Source organism: Sturnira hondurensis, unplaced genomic scaffold (assembly GCF_014824575.4).
Source record: "Sturnira hondurensis isolate 20B ecotype Veracruz unplaced genomic scaffold, ASM1482457v3 Scaffold0022566, whole genome shotgun sequence".
Taxonomy (NCBI): Eukaryota; Metazoa; Chordata; class Mammalia; order Chiroptera; family Phyllostomidae; genus Sturnira; species Sturnira hondurensis.
In genome coordinates this window covers 5448777-5470040 of record NW_028095197.1, presented here as the reverse complement: position 1 = coordinate 5470040, position 21264 = coordinate 5448777, and the positions used below count along the sequence as shown (strand labels likewise).

At 39.9% G+C, this 21264-nt stretch overlaps 1 protein-coding gene across 1 annotated transcript in view; it reads right to left on the bottom strand.

The window, feature by feature from the left end:
* Positions 1–21264, bottom strand: part of NFX1 (nuclear transcription factor, X-box binding 1) — a 73826-nt gene that overhangs the window by 35099 nt on the left and 17463 nt on the right. The window contains exons 5-9 of the mRNA XM_037035722.1: positions 17717–17822; positions 14683–14754; positions 12851–12990; positions 2371–2470; positions 2069–2286 (exon numbers count right to left, since the gene is read on the bottom strand). Coding sequence (XP_036891617.1) covers positions 2069–2286; positions 2371–2470; positions 12851–12990; positions 14683–14754; positions 17717–17822 — 636 coding nt within the window. The remainder of the gene's footprint in view (positions 1–2068; positions 2287–2370; positions 2471–12850; positions 12991–14682; positions 14755–17716; positions 17823–21264) is intronic.

The following is a 21264-nucleotide window of genomic DNA, read 5'->3' as shown; positions in this document are numbered from 1 at the left end:
TAGCCTCTTTGACTTAGAGTTAGAGGGGATGAGAAATGCTGGCAGTCTGCTCCACCTAGTGAAAAACCCTTGACTAGGAGCTGAGGGCACAGGAAGCCCTGTCTTCTTGGGCACACCCATCCTTAATGGAGCTTCTGTTAAGCTGAGCTGGGGTTGGAGGGAAAGGAAGAAGTGGGTCATAACTCAATAACTACAGACTCTCCTGAGTTTTAGTAGATTTTCTTCAGTAAATATTTCTTAATTATGTATGTCTGTAGGACAATTTCCAGAGACTTAAAGTGGCTGCTTTTTAAAAAAACTAGTTTCACCAGCTCTGCTTATTTTGCTGGGGAGTGGGTCCAAGTGGGTGCTCATGCTACCATCCTGAAAGCAAAACTCCACCTAGTCTGTTGTACTAAAGTGTAATGTCTAAATGTAAATTTCCTACTAGGAGTGATATTAAAAGACCTAATCAAGCTTTATACCGATATGCCAGATCCAAATAAACTTGAGTCACTGTTACCACTAGCCATAGGCTTGCCTTTGGCTGGTAGTAACAGTGACTCAGCCTCCTTCCTTCAAAGTCTGCCACTATTAAAACCCTTGACTTTATCTTATCTCACCTCCAAGTCAGTTCACACTCATAGTTACCATCTTTCTTTTGCTCAAGTCCCTTTGCATTACCCATTTTACACTTCCTCTTTCTTTCATTGCTAGCAAGATATCTTAACCTCAGGGTTGGATTTCTGTTTATTATATATGAAATTCTTACAAAGCTGATTCATGTGCTTTCTGAAAAGGAAGATTTTTACCATCCTTCTTGATTTAGAAGTCATTTGATCTCCATTTCACAGGGTTCATGTGAAGATACATTTTCACAGCAGAAAAGGAGAACTGATCGATGATTGATTTTCCTAATGTGTGTGGAATATGTATTAAAAGATAAGAGAACATTTCTGTTCTGCAAATGATTTTAAAGTTAGACTGAAAAACAGAATTAGGTAGGGTGCTCCTACTGGTTCCTGCTAGTAGTTGGAAGAAATGTGAACTCTCTATTTTCAATAAAAGTGCAATCCCAACTTAGACGTTGGCTTTACCACAGTTAGTTATAGGAACTCTTCTCTTATTCAGACTTTGTTGCCCACTTTCATTTTCCTAAGCACACGGCCTTGGAACACTCAGATAGGAGAGAAGTTTCCAGACCATTACAAAACTATACACATATATTTCCCAAGGCCTGCCTCGGAAAGTCTCAGTCAAACACTCAGACTACTGCTTTACAGCTGATTCCAACGAGCATTTTCTGGTTTCTACATCCAAGTAATCAGAAGCCACAAGTCAAAAGAAAGGGAGAGCCAATAAAGGTAGGACAAGCGTTGACAAGAAAATATACAACAAAAGCTTTGACAAGTAGATAAAACAATCCAAACTGCACACCGGTATAGGGAAACCACCTGAGAAAGCTCAGCAGTCCCCGAGGCCATCACTGTACGTCCACTGTACTTGGCATAATACAGTAACTGAGATTCAGAAAAATGATGACTCTGGGTTGGTAATGGGAAAGAAATTATCTTCAGTCACCTCTGTTTAAAAAAAGATTTGTAGAAAAATGTCTACGTAAAATTATGCTCAGGAGTTATTATCCTCAGCTAGATGGGACACTTAGGTATAAAACAATGACATTTCTCAAGTGGTCCAAGTGGCTAAAGTTTTAGTGTACTTAGACTTTTAGTTAAGATGTTCCTATTATATGAAAATGCTTTTAAGCACTTAACTGGACCCTGGATCAGTAACAAGGGCATACGGCACTCATACTAGTGTAGGCTGCTAAGAGAAATGATAACTCCTTCCACATCCGCCATGGAACAGTATCTCACCACAAACGGATCTGAGTTAGTAATAAAACACCCAAACTAGAAATTACTTGGGCAAATGTGAGTTTTCATTAAGTATATTCTGAGGAGGAAAGAAAATATGTCCACACAAAATTTGATCCTAATATTTAGAAAAACCTCCGGTATTATAATAGAATCTAAAACTATTTTGCTTATTGCTGCCACACATTTATATTCACACGCCTACTAGTTACCTAAGGAACCGCAAGGCAGAGGCTTGCCGCACACTTTTCCACATGCAGGAACAGGATCCACGCACGTTTTCCGACCACCACTTCCAAGGTCTAGCAGTTGGCTGAGAGGAGTTTGCCCACAAGGGCAATAGCGCACCAGATGGGGAAGCCGTGGGCATGGCTGGCAGGGCTGAGGGTGGCACACTTGAGAACATACATGGTTTCCACATTTCAAAACCCTATTTTAAAAAAGGAACAAGACTACTAAGCAATTGTTACATAAAATACAGCTTTATTCTAACTGAGAAGAAAATAAACCTTACTTGCCACATAGCTTCAAACAGCCAAAATCCCCAAATCCGTCAGACTTTCCCACGTCCGTTCCACATAACACATCTCGGGAGGTGCGGCCACAGTAGCATACTGAAGGATACAATTTCAAAAACAGGAGATTAGTAACCTGTATGGGTCCTTAAAATACTCCCAACAATCTACAGGAAAGCACAAAATATTATTCATTAGTGCTGATCAGACCTGAGGCAAAAATTCATATGGCTTATACAGTAGCTCTAAGTCCCACTTAAGAGCTTCATCACTATTAAACTCTGTCAGTATGTCATGGTGCTTCTGAAGCATATCCTGACACAGCATTAACATGAAGCAACCCTCTAAATTAAGAGACTAATATCTGGTCTACAAGATCATGATTGAAAACCAAGATTGTGAGTTCAATTTGAAGTAATCATGTTACACTGAGTGAAAAGTTTCAAATAATTTGAGACTTTTATTTGCTAGATTGAGAACAGAGTCTAACACGGATTTTCCTGTGGGTTCAAGAAACAACATATTCCTTTATTTCTTGGGGTCAGCAATAAATGTGTTATGTTTAAGGAGCTATGGTTCTGATGTATTATTATGTAGTGAAGTCTGATATGAATTTTCACCAACTTAATGTTTCTGTCACTTTACTACTTTTCAATTTATAATGAAAACTTATCTCACTAAAATCAGCTGATGCAAATATGCCAAGCCCCAGAGAAATGCAGACTGAAAGAGTAGGAACTACACTGAAATTCTGAAGACCCAGTAGCGTTTTCCTGCTTCCTCAGTAGATACTCAGGTATCCACTTGCACAGAGAACCAACATCAGAATAGATATACCATTATATGGTCACACCAAAACTTAAATCACATGCTTGGTAAAAAATAAAATAGAATGCTTCTAACAGAACATTAGAAATACTGATTATAAATATTGTACACTTTAAATTGAATTTATTGGTATGACACTGGTATAAAATATTGTACTGAACAGAAAAACTTCTACTGAGACATGGAAAGAGGAAAGCCTCAAATCAATAAAGACATACAAAGACTTTGAGTTTTAAAAAGTACATTCCATAGCTATTTTCAAAAAGATAACAAGTGCTGGAGAGGATTGGCAAAAGGGGAACCTACACACACTGCTGGTGGGATTGTAAATTGGTGCAGCCTCTGGAGAAAATAGTATAGGGTTCCTCAAAAATTTAAGAATAGAACAACCATATGATCCAACTATCCACTGCTGGTTATTTATCTGAAGAATATAAAAACACTAATTAAAAAAAAATAAACACACCCCCTATGTTCATTACAGCATTACTGATAACAGCAAGGACATGGAAACAATCAACAGGTAAATGGATCAAGAAGATATGGTGTGTATACACAATGGAATATTACTCAGCCATAAAAATAACGAACCCTAACTGGTGCAGCTCAGTTCCTTGGAGTCATCAGTTCTATCACCCATCAGGGCACATACTTGGGTTGTGGGTTTGGTCCCTAGTTAGGGTGCGTGTGAGGGGCAACCAATTGACATTTCCCCCATTCACAGATGTTTCTCTCCTTTTTCTCCCTCCCAACTTCTCTAAGAATAAATAAATAAAATCTTTTAAAAAATAAAATTTCCCATTTGCTATACCATGGATGGACCTTGGGGACATTATGCTAAGTGAAGTAAGCCACATGGAAAAGGCTGAAACCTCTGATTTCACTCATGTGAAATATAAAACAAAAAACAAAACAGCCCTGGCTGGTGTAGCTCAGTGGATTGAGCATGGGCCCGCGAACCACACAATCACGGTTCGATTCCCAGTCAGGGCACATGCCTGGGTTGCAGGCCAGTTCCCGGCAGGGGACACACCAGAGGCAACCATACATTGATATTTCTCTCCCTCTCTCCTTCCCTTCTCCTCTAAAGATAAATAAATAAAATCTTAAGAAAAGAGAAAAAAGAGTGCCCAAAGGACCTTAGCAGACTTAAAAGTATTCTTAAAGTAGACACTGATGTTTTAATGAAAGATGTTCAAGAGACAGCAACTGTTGTGCTCCACAAACATTCTGACGAGAAAACCCTGTATGTGGTAAGAGATGAAAAAGATGACATGAAAATGGAGACAGATTTTAAGAGAAACAGTCTTCTAGACCAGCATGGACAGTACCCTATATGAACGAACCAGAGGCAAAGAAAAAGCCTGAAGGCAAAGCAAAAGCAAGGGAAGGGGAAAATCAAAGCAAAAGTAGTGAAGGTGGGTAAGGGTTTTAGGCTTGGTAAACTTGTTAAAAGTTGGCAAAAGCCGGATGTGACAGATCTTGGATTTCAGCTTCCACCAAATGAAAACTTTGTTTCTGTACTTTAACTGGGTCTTTTTCTTCCATTCAAAACCAACATAACTCCTCAAACTTGTTTTGGGAATTGAGAAAAATATCTTCTTTGATGAATGATATTATTTAATATTTTAACTGGATGCTGTCCGATATGCAGGGGTTTTCAGGTATCAAAATCTATCAATACGGATTTTTTGGTCTTAGTAAAGATTAATGATATTATACTAACTCAAACTTAAAAAAAACCTTAGTTATATAGTGTTATTTTAAAATATAATGTCAGTGGATCTTATAAGCAGTACATGTTTGGAGTTTTGATTTTGTATAGTCCATAATAAAAGGCATTTTATAGGGGGGTAAATGGTGATGGAAGGAGACTTGAGTTCACCACTTGGAGTGGTGAACACACAATACAATATACAGATGATGTATTATAGAACTGCACACCTGAAACCTATATAATTTTATTAACCAATGTCACCTCAATATATTCAATTAAAAATAATAAGAGGTATGTTGTTTTTTTTTAAAGTGTATATTTCATCTTCAGTAATTACATGTTTGGTTTCATTCCCTGTTCTAAAACTCATTCATTTATTCATCTATCCATTTACTCATTCACTTGATATTATTAGATTAATTATACAGATGATGAAAAATTCAATCAGCATTTTTGGAATCAATGAATTGATAAAGAAAACCTAGCAAATGGGAGCTTCTGTAAGCAGGCTTCTCTTTGTTCAGTTTCTGCTAAAATAGAACAGAGGCTATTTTCAGAGGTATGAATGGACAGCTCTGAATGAAAGAATCGAGGTCCAGAAAATAGTGACGACAGAAACAAAATGGAGTCCCTAACCAACCAGAAAATAATCTGAGTGCAATACAAAAAAGCTCTGCTATACTTAGGCACAAGAGACAGAAATACGAGCTGGTGACAGAAGAACTGAGTGGAACTGGTTAAAGAATATTAGTGAACCCAAAACAGTCTGGAAGAAGCTTTCTACTGCCAGCCTTAGTCGGTTCAGCATTTTTATCAAGCCAGGAATGAAGACTTAGAAGACTTCCGGTCAAGGTGGAGGCGTAGGCAAACACGGCTTGCCTCCTCGTACAACCGCAGCAAAAATTATAACTAGATGACAAAACAAGCATCACCCGGAACCATCAGAAAATCAAGTTATATGGAAGTCCAACAACCAAGGAATTAAAGATGCCACATACAGCCAGATGGGTAGGAGGGGCAGAGATGCAGAACCGGCAGTCCCACACCCATGTGTGGTGGCTAAAAATCAAGAGGGAATCTTGGGAGTGAGAAATCCCAGCCCCACATGAGACCATCCAGCCCAGAGTTCCAGCACCAGGAAGATAAGTCCCCATGACATGTGGCTATAAAAACCATTGGGGGTTGGAGCAGTGGAAGAAACTGCCTATTTCTCAGGAGTCTTCTTTTAAAAGGACCACCACTGACTTAGGACTTATGCGGACTGACTCCCTCTGGGCTTTAGCACTAAGGCAACTGCTGGAAGGGCACCAGTGGCATATGGGGAGAAATTTAAGTGACCGGCATCAGAGTAAATGATGAGACAGAGGTTCCTCCTGAACAAAACTCCAGAGGCCAGTCAGCAGTACTGTCCCCTCTCTGAACCCTCCCCCACATAGAGCCAGAGAGTGCCGAGAGGGGTGGCCATGCCCTGGTGATTACCTGAGGCTCTAGGCACACTACTAAGATGGAGTCAAAAGACCTCTACCTAATACACACAAACAAACACAGGGAGGCTGCCAAATTGAGGAGATAAAGAAATATGGCTGAAATGAAAGAACAGAACTCCAGAAAAAGAACTAAACAAAATGGAAATAAGCAACCTGTCAGATGCAGAGTTCAAAACACTGGTTATTAGGATGCTCAAGGAACTCACTAGGTAGTTCAACAGCATAAAAAAGATGTAGACAGAAATGAAGGTTACACTAAGTAAAATATGTATTTTTAAAAATATTTATTTATTTTTAGAGAGAGGGGGCAGGAAGGAGAAAGAGTGGGAGAGAAACATCAATGTGTGGTTGCCTCTCATGTGTCCCCCACTGGGGACCTGGGCTGCAACCCAGGCATGTGTCCTGACTGGGAATCGAACCAGCAACCATTTGCTCCATAGGCCTGTGCTCAATCCACTGAGCTACACCAGCCAGGGCTAAGTACAATATATTTTAAGGGAGTCAACAGTGCAGGGGATGAAGCTGAGAATCAAATCAATGATTTGAAACATAATAAAGAACAAAGCATTCAATCAGAACAACAAGAAGAAAAAAGAATCCCAAAAAAAGAGGACAGGCTAAGAAGACTCTAGAACATCTTCAAATGTACCAACATCTGAATCATAGAGGTGCCAGGAGAAGATAAAGAGCAAGAAATTGAAAACTTATTTGATAAAATGATATAAGAAAAATTACCTAATTTGGTGAAATAGACACACAAATCTAGGAAGCACAGAGCCCCAAACAAGATTGACTCAGACAGGACATGACCAAGACACAACATAATTAAAATGTCAAAAGTTAAAGATAAAGAGAGAATCTTAAAAGCAGTAAGATCAGCTGATATCTGAAAAGGAATTTTGCAGGCAAGAAGGGACTGGAAAGAAGTATTCCAAGTGATGAAAAGCAAGGACCTACAACCTAGATTACTCTATCCAGCAAAGCTATCATTTAGAATGGAAAGGCAGATAAAGTGCTTCCCAGACCTGGTAAAGGTGAAGTTAATCACTTACTTAAGAAAAAGGAGATCAAACTATGAACATTAAAATGGCAACAAATTCAAAACTATCAATAATTGAATTTAAAAAGAAACTAAATGCCCTGACTGGTGTGGCTCAGTGGACTTGAGTGCTGACCCCTGAACCAGAGTGAGGAGGGTGGGTTGCCAGTTCAGTTTCAGGTCAGGGCACACGCCTGAGTTGCACTCCAGATTCTCATTGGGTGCATGTGAGAAACAACCAATTGATGTATCTCTCACACACTGATGTTTTTCTCCCTCTCTTTCTTCCTCCCTTCCTCTTTCTAAAAGTAAATAAATAAAATCTTTTTTAAAACAAGAAAAAAAAACTAAGCAAACAAACAGAACAGAAATAGAATTATAGATATGAAGATCATTTGGAGGGTTATCAGTTGAAAAGGGGGGAGGAAATGGGGAAAAGGTGCAGAGATTAAGAAATACAAATCGGTAGTACAAAATAGACAGGACAATGTTAAAAACAGTATAGGAAATGGAGTAGCCAAAGAACCTCTATGCATGACCCATGGACATGAACTAAGGGACGGATTGTTGGAGGGAATGGAGGATATCAGGTGGAGGGGGCAAAGGGGAAAAACTGGGACAACTGTAATAGCATAATCAATAAAATATATTTTTAAAAAGACTTAGAAGGAATGCTTTAAAAGTCTAGATAAAGCTAAAGGGATCCTAGGAGAATTATAATTTGAAAAGATAAACTATACTCATGGCCAAAATACTTTGCTAGATAGTTAATGCAGACAAATGAAAAGTCTTCAACTGAGTTTGAAAAATCAACTACACAAAAACGGAAGAGAAGAGACTGGGAACCATACGAATTTGTACAAAAAGACTTTGATTTACCTGAGTAAAAGCCCCACACGACTCAAGTGCTAAAAATGGTACAGAGATCAAAGGGACTCTCCAACGCCACAGTCTATTCTGCTAAGACCAAACTACCAATGAGTACTTAATTCCTGCCTTATCTCAAAATGATACGAAGACAAATGTAAGGATATATAAAACAGAACAAGAAAACAGATAAAAAATGTGAAAAGAGAAAGAAAAACAATGCTACGGATACAGAATAAATCACAGCTAAAAAAAAAAACATATACTATCAACCTGGCTGGTATGGCTCAGTGGATTGAGTGCCAGCCTGAGAACCAAAGGGTCACCGGTTCAACTCCCAGTCAAGGCACATGCCTGGGTTGCTGGCCAGGTCCCCAGTAGGGAGCACATGAGAGGCAACCACACATTGATGTTTCTCTCCCTCTCTTTCTTCCTCACTTCCCCTTTCTAAAAATAAATAAATAAAAATTTAAAAAACTACTATAAAGACAAACATTAGATCAGTTATACAGGGTTCTTGAGATAAAAAGTGATTACTGCCTCTAAGGAAAAATATTCTTAGAACTAATACCAGATAGGAGTTTTTCCCAAGAGAACCCATAAAGAGAACACCAAGTAATATAAGGCTGGCATGGTTCCTTACATAAAATCCTTATAGCCCTTATAGAACACACCACAAAACATTTCATAGGGCTATTTCTTATTGAAAATGCCATCATAAATCTTGCCCTGGCTGGTGTAACTTAGTGGGTTGAGCACCTGCCTGTGAACCAAAAGGTCACTGGTTGAATACCCAGTCAGGGCACATGGCTGGGTTTTGGGCCAGGTCCTTGATTGGGAGTGTGTGAGAGGCAACCAATGGATGTTTCTCTCCCTTTCTGTCTCTCTCCTTTGCCTTCTCTCTAAAAATAAGTAAAATTGAAAAAAAATCAACAGCATTACACCAAGGTAAAACTTAATACAATAAAACACTATAGCCCTGACTGGTATGGCTAAGGGGTTGGATGTTGTTCTGCCAAGTGAAAGGTCACCAGTTTGATCCCCAGCCAGAGCACATGCCTGGACTGCAGGTTTGGTCCCCAGTCAGGGTGAATACAAGAGGTACTCTTGTACTCTCTGATTGATGTCTCTCTCTCACATCGATGTTTCTCTCCCTCCCTTCCCCTCTCTCAAAAATTAAATAAATAACATCTTAAAAAAATGAAACAAAACACTATAGGGCACCTATACATTGTCACTCAGGATCCTTGCAGATCAGAGGCAGTCATAAAACAAAGGAATCACCTAAGTGGTCCTTTGTGATTCGCTTCTTTTACTTGGCATAATGTTTTGGAGGTTCAGCTATTTCATAGCATGTATTAATATTTATTGCTTTTCTTGGCTGAATAATACAAATGGTCCTGACTTACAATGACTCAACTTACAAATTTTGACTTTATGTTGTTAAATCAATACACACGATGAACTACATGAGATATTCAATGCTGTTATAAAATAGATTTGTGTTAGATGATTGTGCCCAACTATAGGCTAATATAAGTGTTTTGAGCATGTTTAAGGTAGGCTAGGCTAAGATGTCATTGGGATGTAACCTCATCATAAGTTGAGGAGCATCTGTATTCCATTTTATGGACATACGGCATTTTGGTTGTCCATTCAACAGCTGATAAGACAACTGGATTGTTTCCACATTTTCACTATTATGAATAATGCTGCTATAAACATCCATTCACATTTTGTGTGGACATAAACATAATCTCATTGCTTTTATGTATATGCTTAGGCATGAAATTGCTGGGTTCCACAGTAATTCTATGTTTAACCTTTCAAGGAATCAAAGACTGTTTTCTAAAATGGTTATACTATTATACTCATGTGGTTTTAAATTACTTTTCCCTAGTGTTTAAAAATGTTAAGCACCTTTCATGTATTTATTAGCCATGTACATATATATATATATATATATATATATATATAATTGATTTTAGAGAAGTTGGGAGGGAGAAACATTGATTTATTGTTCCACTTATTTTATGCATTCACTGGTTGTTTCTTTTATGTGTCCTGACTGGGGACTGAACCTGCAACTTTAGTGTATCAGGATAATGCTCCAACCAACTGAGCTATCCAGGCAAGGTCATTTATAGATATTTCTTTTATAAAGCATCTGTACAAGTTTTTTGCTCACTGTTTAACTTGTTGATTTGTAGGAGCACTTTAAATACAATCTGTGATTTATCTATTTCCTTAATTGTGCCTTTGGATGAGTAGGGATATTTAGATTTGATAAAATACAATTTATTATTTTCTTTTATGATTAGTATCTTTGTTGCTTCATCCAAAATATCTTTGCCTAAACTCAAAGTCATGAAAATATTCTTATAGTTTCTTCTGGAAGCTTTACCCAGGTACTGATAGAATTAATTTTGTGTACAGGGTGAGATAAGGGTTCAGGTTCACTGTTCTAACAACATTTGTAAAAAGACTCTCCTTTTCCATTGAATCATTTTAACACCCTGGTTGAAAAACTGCAGTCATAATTATTGTATCTTTGTAAGTCTTAAAATCAGGTAGTTTACTTTTTAAAAATATTTTATTTATTTATTTTTTAGAGAGAGGAAAGGAGGGAGAAAGAGAGGAAGAGAAACATTAATGTGTGGTTGCCTCTCACATGTCCCACACTGGGGACCTGGCCTGCAATCCAGGCATATGCCCTGACTGGGAATTGAACCAGCAAACCTTTGATTCGTAAGTTGGCACTCAACCACTGAGCCACACCAGTCAGGGTGAAATCAGGCAGTTTAACTGTTAATTTTGCACTATTTTTGAAGATTATTTTGAACTTTCTAGATCCTTTTCAAGTAGTTACTTTTTACAAGGAGGACATACAGAGGATCCAGAGACACATGAAAAGATGCTTCATATCACTAGCTATCAGAGAGATGCAAATTAAAACCACAATGAGATACTACTTAACACCAGTCAGAATGGCTACCATAAACAAAGAAACAAACAAACAAGTGTTGGAGAGGTTGTGGGGAAAAGGGGACTCTAGTTCACTGTTGGTGGGATTGCAGACTGGTACAACCACTATGAAAAACAGTATGGAATTCTGTAAGAAAACTAAAAATGGACGTGCCTTTTGATCCAGCAATTCCACTATTAGGAGTATATCCTAAGAACCCTGAAACACCAATCCAAAAGAACCTATGCACCCCGATGTTCATAGCAGCACAATTTACAGTAGCCAAGAGTTGGAAGCAACCTAGATGCCCATCGGTCAATGACTGGATCAAAAATCTATGGTACATTTACACAATGGAATTCTATGCTGCAGAAAGGAAGAAGGAGCTCCTACCCTTTGCAACACCATGGATGGAACTGGAAAGCATTATGCTGAGCGAAATAAGCCAGGCAGTGAAAGACAAATACCATATGATATCACCGTTAACAGAAATCTAAACAACAAAACAAACAAGCAAGCAAAATGTAACCAAAGACACTGAAATACAGAATGTGCTGACAGGGTCCAGAGGGGAGGGGAGAGAATCACAGGGGAAAGGGGGAAGAACTCACATGAACAAGTATAAAGGATACATGGACAATAATTAAGGTGGGGGGCGGAAATGGGAGGAAGGTGGGGAGCACTGCGGGGTGCAGGGCAGGGAATACAAGACAGAAAACTGTACTTGAACAAGAATTAAAAAAAAAAGTAGTTACTTTTTAAAAGTTGTCCAAGAAGTTCTTTTTAAATGACATTTTAAAACCTATTGTCTGGCCCTGGCCAAATAGTGCAGTTTTTTAGAGCCTTGTCCCAATATGCCAAGGTTGCAGGTTCGATCCCTGGCCAGGACACACACACATGCAAGTATCAAAAACAATGAATGCATAAGTAAGTGGAACAACCAATTAATGTTTTTCTCTCCCTTCCTCCCTCCCCCCCAACCCCACACTTTCTCTGTCAAATAAATAAATAAAATATATTGCCCAAATTATATAAAACAATGACCTACACTGGTATTATGCAAATAAAATAATGAAAACCATCTAAATGTTAATATACCTCCAGTTCTCTCTACCCGAGGTACAAAAGCTAATAGTCTTTATGACTACAGGTTTGAGATGTCATCAGGACAACCATANTTTTTAGAGCCTTGTCCCAATATGCCAAGGTTGCAGGTTCGATCCCTGGCCAGGACACACACACATGCAAGTATCAAAAACAATGAATGCATAAGTAAGTGGAACAACCAATTAATGTTTTTCTCTCCCTTCCTCCCTCCCCCCCAACCCCACACTTTCTCTGTCAAATAAATAAAAAAAATATATTGCCCAAATTATATAAAACAATGACCTACACTGGTATTGTGCAAATAAAATAATGAAAACCATCTAAATGTTAATATACCTCCAGTTCTCTCTACCCAAGGTACAAAAGCTAATAGTCTTTATGAGTACAGGTTTGAGATGTCATCAGGACAACCATAATAAGGTTCCGGAAAAGTACACTGATTTTACTGGATGGCGTGTTCACCACTTACCTTGGTTCAATATGAGCCGGCAAGGCTGGCACGGACCCCCATGGCACAGCTCAGCACAGTGGTGCTGACCACAGTTTAAAACGTTCTCACATGGGTTAGAACAGTGGACCGAGACAGCCTGACCACAGCGAACTGTGTGCCTGTGAAGGCAGTAGATGTAAAGACAGCATTAGTCTAATGCTGAACACTGAGTTCCTGTTTGACAGCTAAACCAGTACTAGAGCCCAAGCCCTCCCCCAAAACCTACTAAACTTTTCTCTTGGTCCCATTTCCCCCACTTTTTCTCTGTTTTCCTCTCTAATCCTTATTTCCTCAATTACTCTCCCCTTCTCCACTTTCTTCTTTTTCCTTCTTTTCTTTCCTTACTTCCCATTCTGCCTTTCTCTATCACCTGCCTTCTAGCCAGTGAGGAACTAAAGGCTATTCCTAAGTTTCTGTTACGTGCAATTTCTTCTCTGAGTTCCTGTGAGCAGCATGCAGGAGACGACGGGGCTTGGAGCTCCCACAGTAACTTATGGACGTCAACAGGAAAGTTGGGGAGGTGTGGTTATAATGCAGATTCTCAGAATGAACACAATGGCATTCTCCAGGGACCTGGCACTCTGGCATTTTATGCAGCTATAATACTTAAGAACATATTGTCTATGACTTTGATTCAGGATGGGGAAATCATTCTGCCTTTGTTCTAATAAACATCCTGATTCTGCTGAGTTATCAGCTAGAGAAGGAAAAGAAGCCAGGGCGTTAATACATTGTCTTCAGGTCTCTTTCCAGGTTAATGGTTTAGAGCTTGGAGTCTACTCTCCTGCGTGAAGCATTTTATTCTATCCCCTACTCCTACATCAACTACATATTTTGTTTTAAAAAAGCCACTGTTATGTGCCCTGGCCAGATAGCTCAGTTGGTTAGAGCATCATCACCATACACCACGGCTGCAGGTTCAATCCCTGGTCAGGACACATACAGGAAGAAAAAACAATAAACGTATAAATAAGTGGAACAACACATCAATGTTTCTCTCCCTCTCTAAAAAATGAAACAATCAATTTTTAAAAAAATCACTGTTACGTACTTAAGATGATCAGTGCTCAGTTTCCAGTGCTCAGCATCATGGCTAACATCAACCACTTGAGGAAAACACTATCACTTTTACTTTATGATAAGAGAACAAGGCTCAATGAAACCCAGCAACATGCCAAGGTCAACACCTAGTTAGTGGCAGGGCCCAGATGGGCCCAGATATGATCTGGCCTTTCTGACCCAGAGCCACTGCATGTGACCCTCAGGCCACACCGTTACCCTCGTAAGTTCAGTAAACATTAAACAAACGCATATTACTGAAAATCTGCACGATCCCAAGTCACCTTGTGGTCTCACTGGGTTATCAGAGACACTTCGCAGTTATCAGTGATCCTTGCACTGATGATGCAGGAGAACTCGTACTATAATGAAAAGAGGGCAGACTCTGGGGTCACTTATTTCACTCAACAACATTCACTGAAAACCTCCTAGATGCCAGATACTGTGCCGGCCACAGTAATGGTTCCTGTCTTCCGGGCCTATAAAGGCCTGGGCTCAATTCCTGCTTCTTTCACCCAGGAGAGGGTTAAGAAAAAAAATCGCTGTCACCTTGGCTTTTCGGTAAGTAATCTCACCATGTGTATAACTTCTTAATTACTTAGATTGAAAAACTGGATTGAGGCAGAGTAAGAAACTACTATTTATAGAAAAATACTATTTACACTTACCCACTAATCTTTTATTTTAGAAATTCACACATAAATCATCAATGTGGAAAATGAGTCTTCTTCAGAGTACAATTTTAACTTTACCTGGTCCGTCCACATTCACATGTTTTAGTCATAAAAGCGGGACAGGGTGGGCAAGGTCCGGGATGGCAGAGGCTAAAAAAGAAAAACTTGGATGAATAAATCATACCTGTAAATGACAAAGCTGCCCCAACTGACTCCCAGTGTAATATGGCAACATATGAACTGACTTTGGAATGCTTTAGTGTTTGTCTAAAGTTGATTAAACTATTTAAACAAAGATAACAATGTTTTTACATAGAAAGAATTGGCATCATCATCATCTTAGACTATTTAGCCAGAAAAGTAAAGCCCAAGTCAAACTACTGGTTTTATTTGGGTCTGACAGTCAGAGATGCCGTCTCCAAGTATGGCCTTGGCCCACTTAGTGCAGTGTGCAGGCATAAAAACTGCTTGCCATTCAGGTGACTGGGAGGATGGCCAAGGGAGTCCTTTAGAACCTGAGCAAAATAACAGAGCTCCAATCTACTGTGTCCATGAGAAGTATAGACATTTTCTCATTAATCAGTGAAAGAATAACCCAACGATGGGCTCATGATGGGAACAGGGAAAAGAAGGCTGACGTGAGGGGAGGCATACTGGTAAAACAGGGAGAGAATAAAGGGGAAATGGACTCATGGAAAGATTGGCAACATGCTACAGTCAGAATTAGGTCTCTGGATAGAAAGAAGAAAACTACAAAATGGAATTACATATGCAAATAAATACTGCCCTCTTCAAAGCAGACACCCTGGTAAATTACATACCTGTTCAGAAATACCACTACTTAACACATGGTGGGAACTCCTACGGTAGCTCTTTATTTATTTTTGAGATTGGGGACTTCCTGAATAATGGCAAATCACAGTCCTTTGGGAATTAAAAGTCAGTCAAGCCAAGTCTAACTGATTAAGTAGGTTAATTGAATTTGGTATAAAACCAGGTGTGCCTGCCCTGGCTGGATGGCTCAGTTGGAGCACTGTCCCGCACACCAAAAAGTTGTGGGTTCGATCCCTGGTTGGGGCACATACGGGACACAACCGATTGATGTTTCTCACATCGATGTTTCTCTCTCTCTCAAATCAATAAACGCATCTTTGGGTGAGGACTTACAAATATAAAACCAGGTGTGCGTATATATATATAAAGTCTGCTTGGATTTTTTTAATGTGACTTCTGAATTAGTTCTGATAATTCTTAAGTGAGCTTTAAACACTGAAGATAACCAAGAAATAAGTGCCTAGTCTTCTGATGTAACCGACCCATTTTGACAGAACCCACAGAAAACTGAGTTAAAGCATGTGTGCGTGTTTACAGATGAGTACCATTAGTCAGTAACTGCATTTCACATGATATGCCTCAACCCTTTCAGGTTAAACCGTTTTCATGGCTGCATATTTAAATAACTTAAGACTGATAAACTGTTGGTCAGGAATGGATAACTCCAGGTTATTTCAAATACCCATGAAGCATGTACTTAATTTAAGTTTTTATAACCTTTAGCATAGTGGTTCACAATGCTGGCTACATTTTAGAATCACCTGGACAGCTTTAAAAACTACAGATGCTCAGATTCACCCCCAGAAATTCTGATTCAACTGCTCTGAGGTAGAGACTGGGCACAGGTGTTTAAAAATGCTCCCTAAATGATTCTAATGGCTAGCCAGGGTCGAGAACAACTGCTCTAGAGAACTGTGTGATCTATGAGAACAACCCAAAATAGAGAGATGAAGGGGCCAAGTGTGGCTTCAATCCTGATAAGTATAAATTAGAGAAATGCAAAGCTTTCTTTTGAAAGGAAGGTGCTGCTGGGGTACGGCAACCTCTATGGTCCTGACAGGAGTTCCCAAAATCAAGAGTAGAATTTCCAGACCACAAAAAAGAAAATTTATGGCCTCCTTTCCCTTCAGACATGGTGTTAATCACCTGATCTACATCACATTTGATGTTCTCTGATGGTTCAGCGGGGCCCATTTCTACCGTAGGCTTAGGAGAAACAGTTCGTGCAAAGGATTATTTTCTTATTACTGAGTGTACTTAAAATGCCACTTTAGGGAAGTAATAGTTTAAATACATGAGTCGCTGGGCTCGGAGGAAGGACCCATGGAAGCAGTCAAAGGAAGGGGAGGGGCTGACTGCCCAGGTGGCAGGCCACGCTGCCTGGCCCGATGAGTAGCCCAATGACAACTCCCCGGCACCACCCCATACCTTGATCATAAGATCTTTAGGCCAACATTTACTCCTGCTCCATGCAGAAGTATCTTTAATGCAAGATAACACTGATGTGTTTTACTCTTAGACTGGGTAATAAAAGCAAAAATTACCATCTTTCTGACCACTTACCATGTGCCAGGCTATGTACCAAGCCTCTCAGGAATACCAATTCATTTACTAATCAGAACTGTAAATCACTCATATCATAATTATATTACAGGCTCAGAGAAATTAAGTAACTTGTTCAACATCACATAACTGTTATGTGACTTTAACCCAGGAAGTAAATCTTGGTTGGAGGTCAAAGTTTGTAGAAATTTAATTGTAACTGGTCAACTGTTTATTATTGTGCATTTATCTTATTATTTAGAAGCTGATTGGATACATTCTAAAGCTCACTTCTTATTGCAGGGAAGGGATTCACATCCTAAAAACACTGCCCAACAGGACCCTACACAGTTGCCTTTCCTCAAACAGAAGTCCTATACACTCTGTTGGATCTGGGTATAAGTGCGAGATACCGTGTTTTCGAAGCCAGCAGTGTAATACAGTGAGAGGAGCACTGACTTTGAAAATCCCAGCTCCAGCATGTCCTAGCACTGTGATGGCTAGGACATTTGGCCTTTCTGAGCCCCATATGTAAAATGGAGATGACAAATATCTATACATCACTGGGATGTTTTAAGGATTTGGTGAGTTAACTCCTATAGAGTAAGGGCTCAGTAAGTGATACCATACTGCCTTTTATCCTGTCCTGTTACATGCTAACCAGATATGTGGACTCAAAGCCCTGAGTAAAGTGTGTCCACTGGGCATCCCGCAGGGACCTAGCATTCGAACTTACAGGTTACAGGAATGTGGGCAGTCCTGTCCAGGCTGTTTCTTTCTACAAACCTCACCGCAACTATGTGGAATTTCATTTCTGCTCCATTCAGGATTCTTTACCTTGCCTAAAACATAAGAGACCAAAGAGTCAATGATACAAACTTCAAATGCAACCCAGACATTAATGCAATAATACAATATAGCTAGACAGCATGGAACGTCAGTGTGGTTTTCAACAGTTCAACAAATACATTATCCCACATCCTAAAATAACAAGTTGAATGTAATGCTACTCATCAAAAGCTTCACTAAGTATGATAAATCTTAAATTATGAATTGCCTCGAAAAGATATAGATAAAAAGTCATTTTTACTTATAAAAATGCCATTTTGACTAATGAACACATTTAATCCAACAAAAAAACCTATGAAATAAGCCTATAAATGGGCCTGTGAATTGACATGGGACTACCTGCTGTAAGGATCAGAAACAGGGAATAAGGGAAGGGAGGAATGGGGGGAAAGGAGCAGTAAGCCATGGAAAGGACATAAGCCCCCTGCATAGTAAGAACTCACCTCTTCTAAAGCTGTAAAGAAGGCATGAACGGGCTCTATTTTTATAATCAATGTCACTCTGCAAATCTTTAGTAAGCACCTTCCATCAACTTAGCATAGAGGCAGGAAGAGTAAAAGTCAGGCATTGGACAATTTACACCCTAAATGACAGTCTGTTCCCAGTCCTGGGCTCTGCTTTTCCCTCTAGTCTGTCTCTTTCAAAACTCTTATTCATGTCCTGACTGGGGTGGCTCAGTGGGTTGGGAGTCATCCTCCAAAGCGAAACGTTGCTTGTTTGATTCCCAGTCAGGGTGCATGTCTGGGTTGCAGGCCAGGTCCCTGGCTGGGGGTGTGCGAGAGGCATCTGATTGATGTTCCTCTCACATGTCATATTTCTCTTTCACCCTCTCTTTGCCTCTCTCTAAAAATAAGTAAAAAAAAATATTTTTTAAAAAACCCATCTTTTTCATGCTTTGAGGTATAATACACCTAAAGGCCAATTTTCTGCATCGCCCTGAATCCTGTTTCAGTCCTTCTTGTTCAACTGTCTGCTGAACATCTGTGCTTGGGGCTTCAGTCACCTCAAACTGCCCACATCTACCACCAAAGTCAGCATCTTCCCTCTACCCCCCACTCCCCGGTGTTCCCTATTTCTGTCAGCAACACCACCACTCTCAGAGACACACGACAACTAGTCATCCTCCCTTTTCCTTTCCATATTCTACTTCATTGCCCAATCTTGTTCACTGTTCTACCTGTGGTATCTCTCTTCATCTCCTCTGCTCCTGCTCTAGCCTCTCTCCTGCCTGGAACCGTATCTCCAGACTACGGGGAGAGCTTCCTTGTCTGTGCTTTCTCGCTCTGATACAGTGACCTGGTCTTATCCAGCCATCTTTCAGTGGCGCCTCCTCTTTTTTCTGACTCTAAATGATGTTTTGCTTTTCTTTTTTCCCAGGGTTCTAGACCTTTGTTCATTCCTTCCCCACTCAGGTCTCATCTACTACTCTCAACTGTGACGACTATCAGCGCTAAGTCCTGATTGCTCTTCCAATACTTGCAACTGCTTGTTGAGCATCTCTGACTGAGTCTTACACTCCAACCCAATACCTCTAAACTGATCTCACCATCCCCACCAAACCTGGTTCTCCTGACCTGCCCTTTTTTGTTCTTGGTATCACCATTTCCAAAAGCATGAAACTTTGGAACCACATTGGGTTCCTCCCTTTGTCACTGCTATTAATTCCTGTTTACCTTTGAGATCTTGTACTCCCCCCTTTCTGTCCCACTCTAATACCCATCGTAGACTTTTATTATTCTTCACCTGGGTTACTGCAAGACCCCAAACTCTTTAGGTCCCAAAATACTCCACTCACTGCCATGAGATTAAGCTTAATAAAGAATCACACAGACACCCCCCGTGGCTTCCCATGGCCAGCCAAATGAGGTCCCAACAGCTAAGCCCCACCTTTCCAGTCATCGCCCACTCCTCCGCCTTCACAGATCCCGGCTCCATAATGAGACGACTACCACTTCTCCCAATAGATCTGGAGCCTTCTTAGATCTGCTTGTGTTACTCTCTTCAACAAATCTTCCCTCTCACCAAGATTTTACCTAGTTTAGAAGTCATAACTCACCCCAAAGATCTCCTGTAACTTTTTACTTCTAGTAGAATATCAAGTTAATTGTGCCTTAACTCTTAGACCGTAAACTTGAATAAGTCAATAGCCTTAATTCTTTTGTTTCTTCATAGTGCCTGGTACATTCATAAGTTCTCAATAAAGTACATTGAATTAATGGCCTTCTGGAAGAAGAGTGGGGCTAAGTCATCAGGTAAAATAAGGGCACTATTTGCATTTCCATAGCATTTTACCTTATTCAGATCATCTTGACCTTTGCCCTACTTTCTTCTACCTTCCTAGGTCTCATGTCTAATTTTATTAGTGAAGGCTTTAACAAGGACTTTAGTTTCATTGTGGTACTTTACGTTTAAAAGTCCTTGAAGCCCTGGCTGGTATGGCTCAGTTGGTTGGAGTGTCATCCTGTAACCAAAGGGTTGTGGGTTCGGTTCCTGGTTAGGGCACATGACTGGGTTGTGGGTTTGATCCCCAGTCTGGGTGTGTATGATCCCTGGTATGGGTTCGTGTGGGAGGCGGCTAATTGATGTTCCTCACTCATATCGATGTTTTTCTCCTTAAGAGCAAAGAAAGGATGTCTTCGGGTGAGGATTAAAAAAAGTGTTTTAAAATAAGGTAATCCAGACTTGGTACTGGTCCTATTTGTCCAATTTTCCATTGCTCTTTTGTTTCCAGTTTAATGCTGCCTTTCTAGTAGTACATTCTAGAATATTCATTCCTTCAATCAATACTAGTTTAGTATCTAACAGAGCTCAGATTTTGGCAATAAAACATGTAAGACCAGCAGATTCTGAGTAAAAGAGTAACCAGAGTGGGAGAGAATGAGAAAAGGAAGCATTTTCAGAGTGACATTGATTATAAAAATAGAGCACTTTCATCCTGGTCAGGTAGCTAGCTCAGTTGGTTAGAGCATTGCCCAACATGCCAAGGTTGTGGGTTCAATGCCTGGTCAGGGCACATACAAGAATCAACCAATGATTGCATAAATAAGTGGAACAAATGGATGTTTCTTTCTCTCCCTACCCTCCCCAAACCCCCCCGTCTCTAAAATTTTTTTTTACCCTGGCTGGTGTAGCTCAGTGGATTGAGCGCGGGCCCGCGAACCAGAGTATCGCGGTTCAATCCCCAGTCAGGGCACATGCCTGGGTTGCAGGCCAGTTCCCAGCAGGGGACACACAAGAGGCAACCATACATTAATATTTCTCTCCCTCTCTCCTTCCCTTCCCCTCTAAAGATAAATAAATAAAATCTTTAAAAAAAATTTTAAAAAGGAAGCTTCCTTTAAAAGAAAACATTTGGGGTCAGATCTTGAATCACACAATGGATGAGGACTTAAACAAAAGAAGGGGAAGAGCACTCTAGATAGTTAATACATTCAC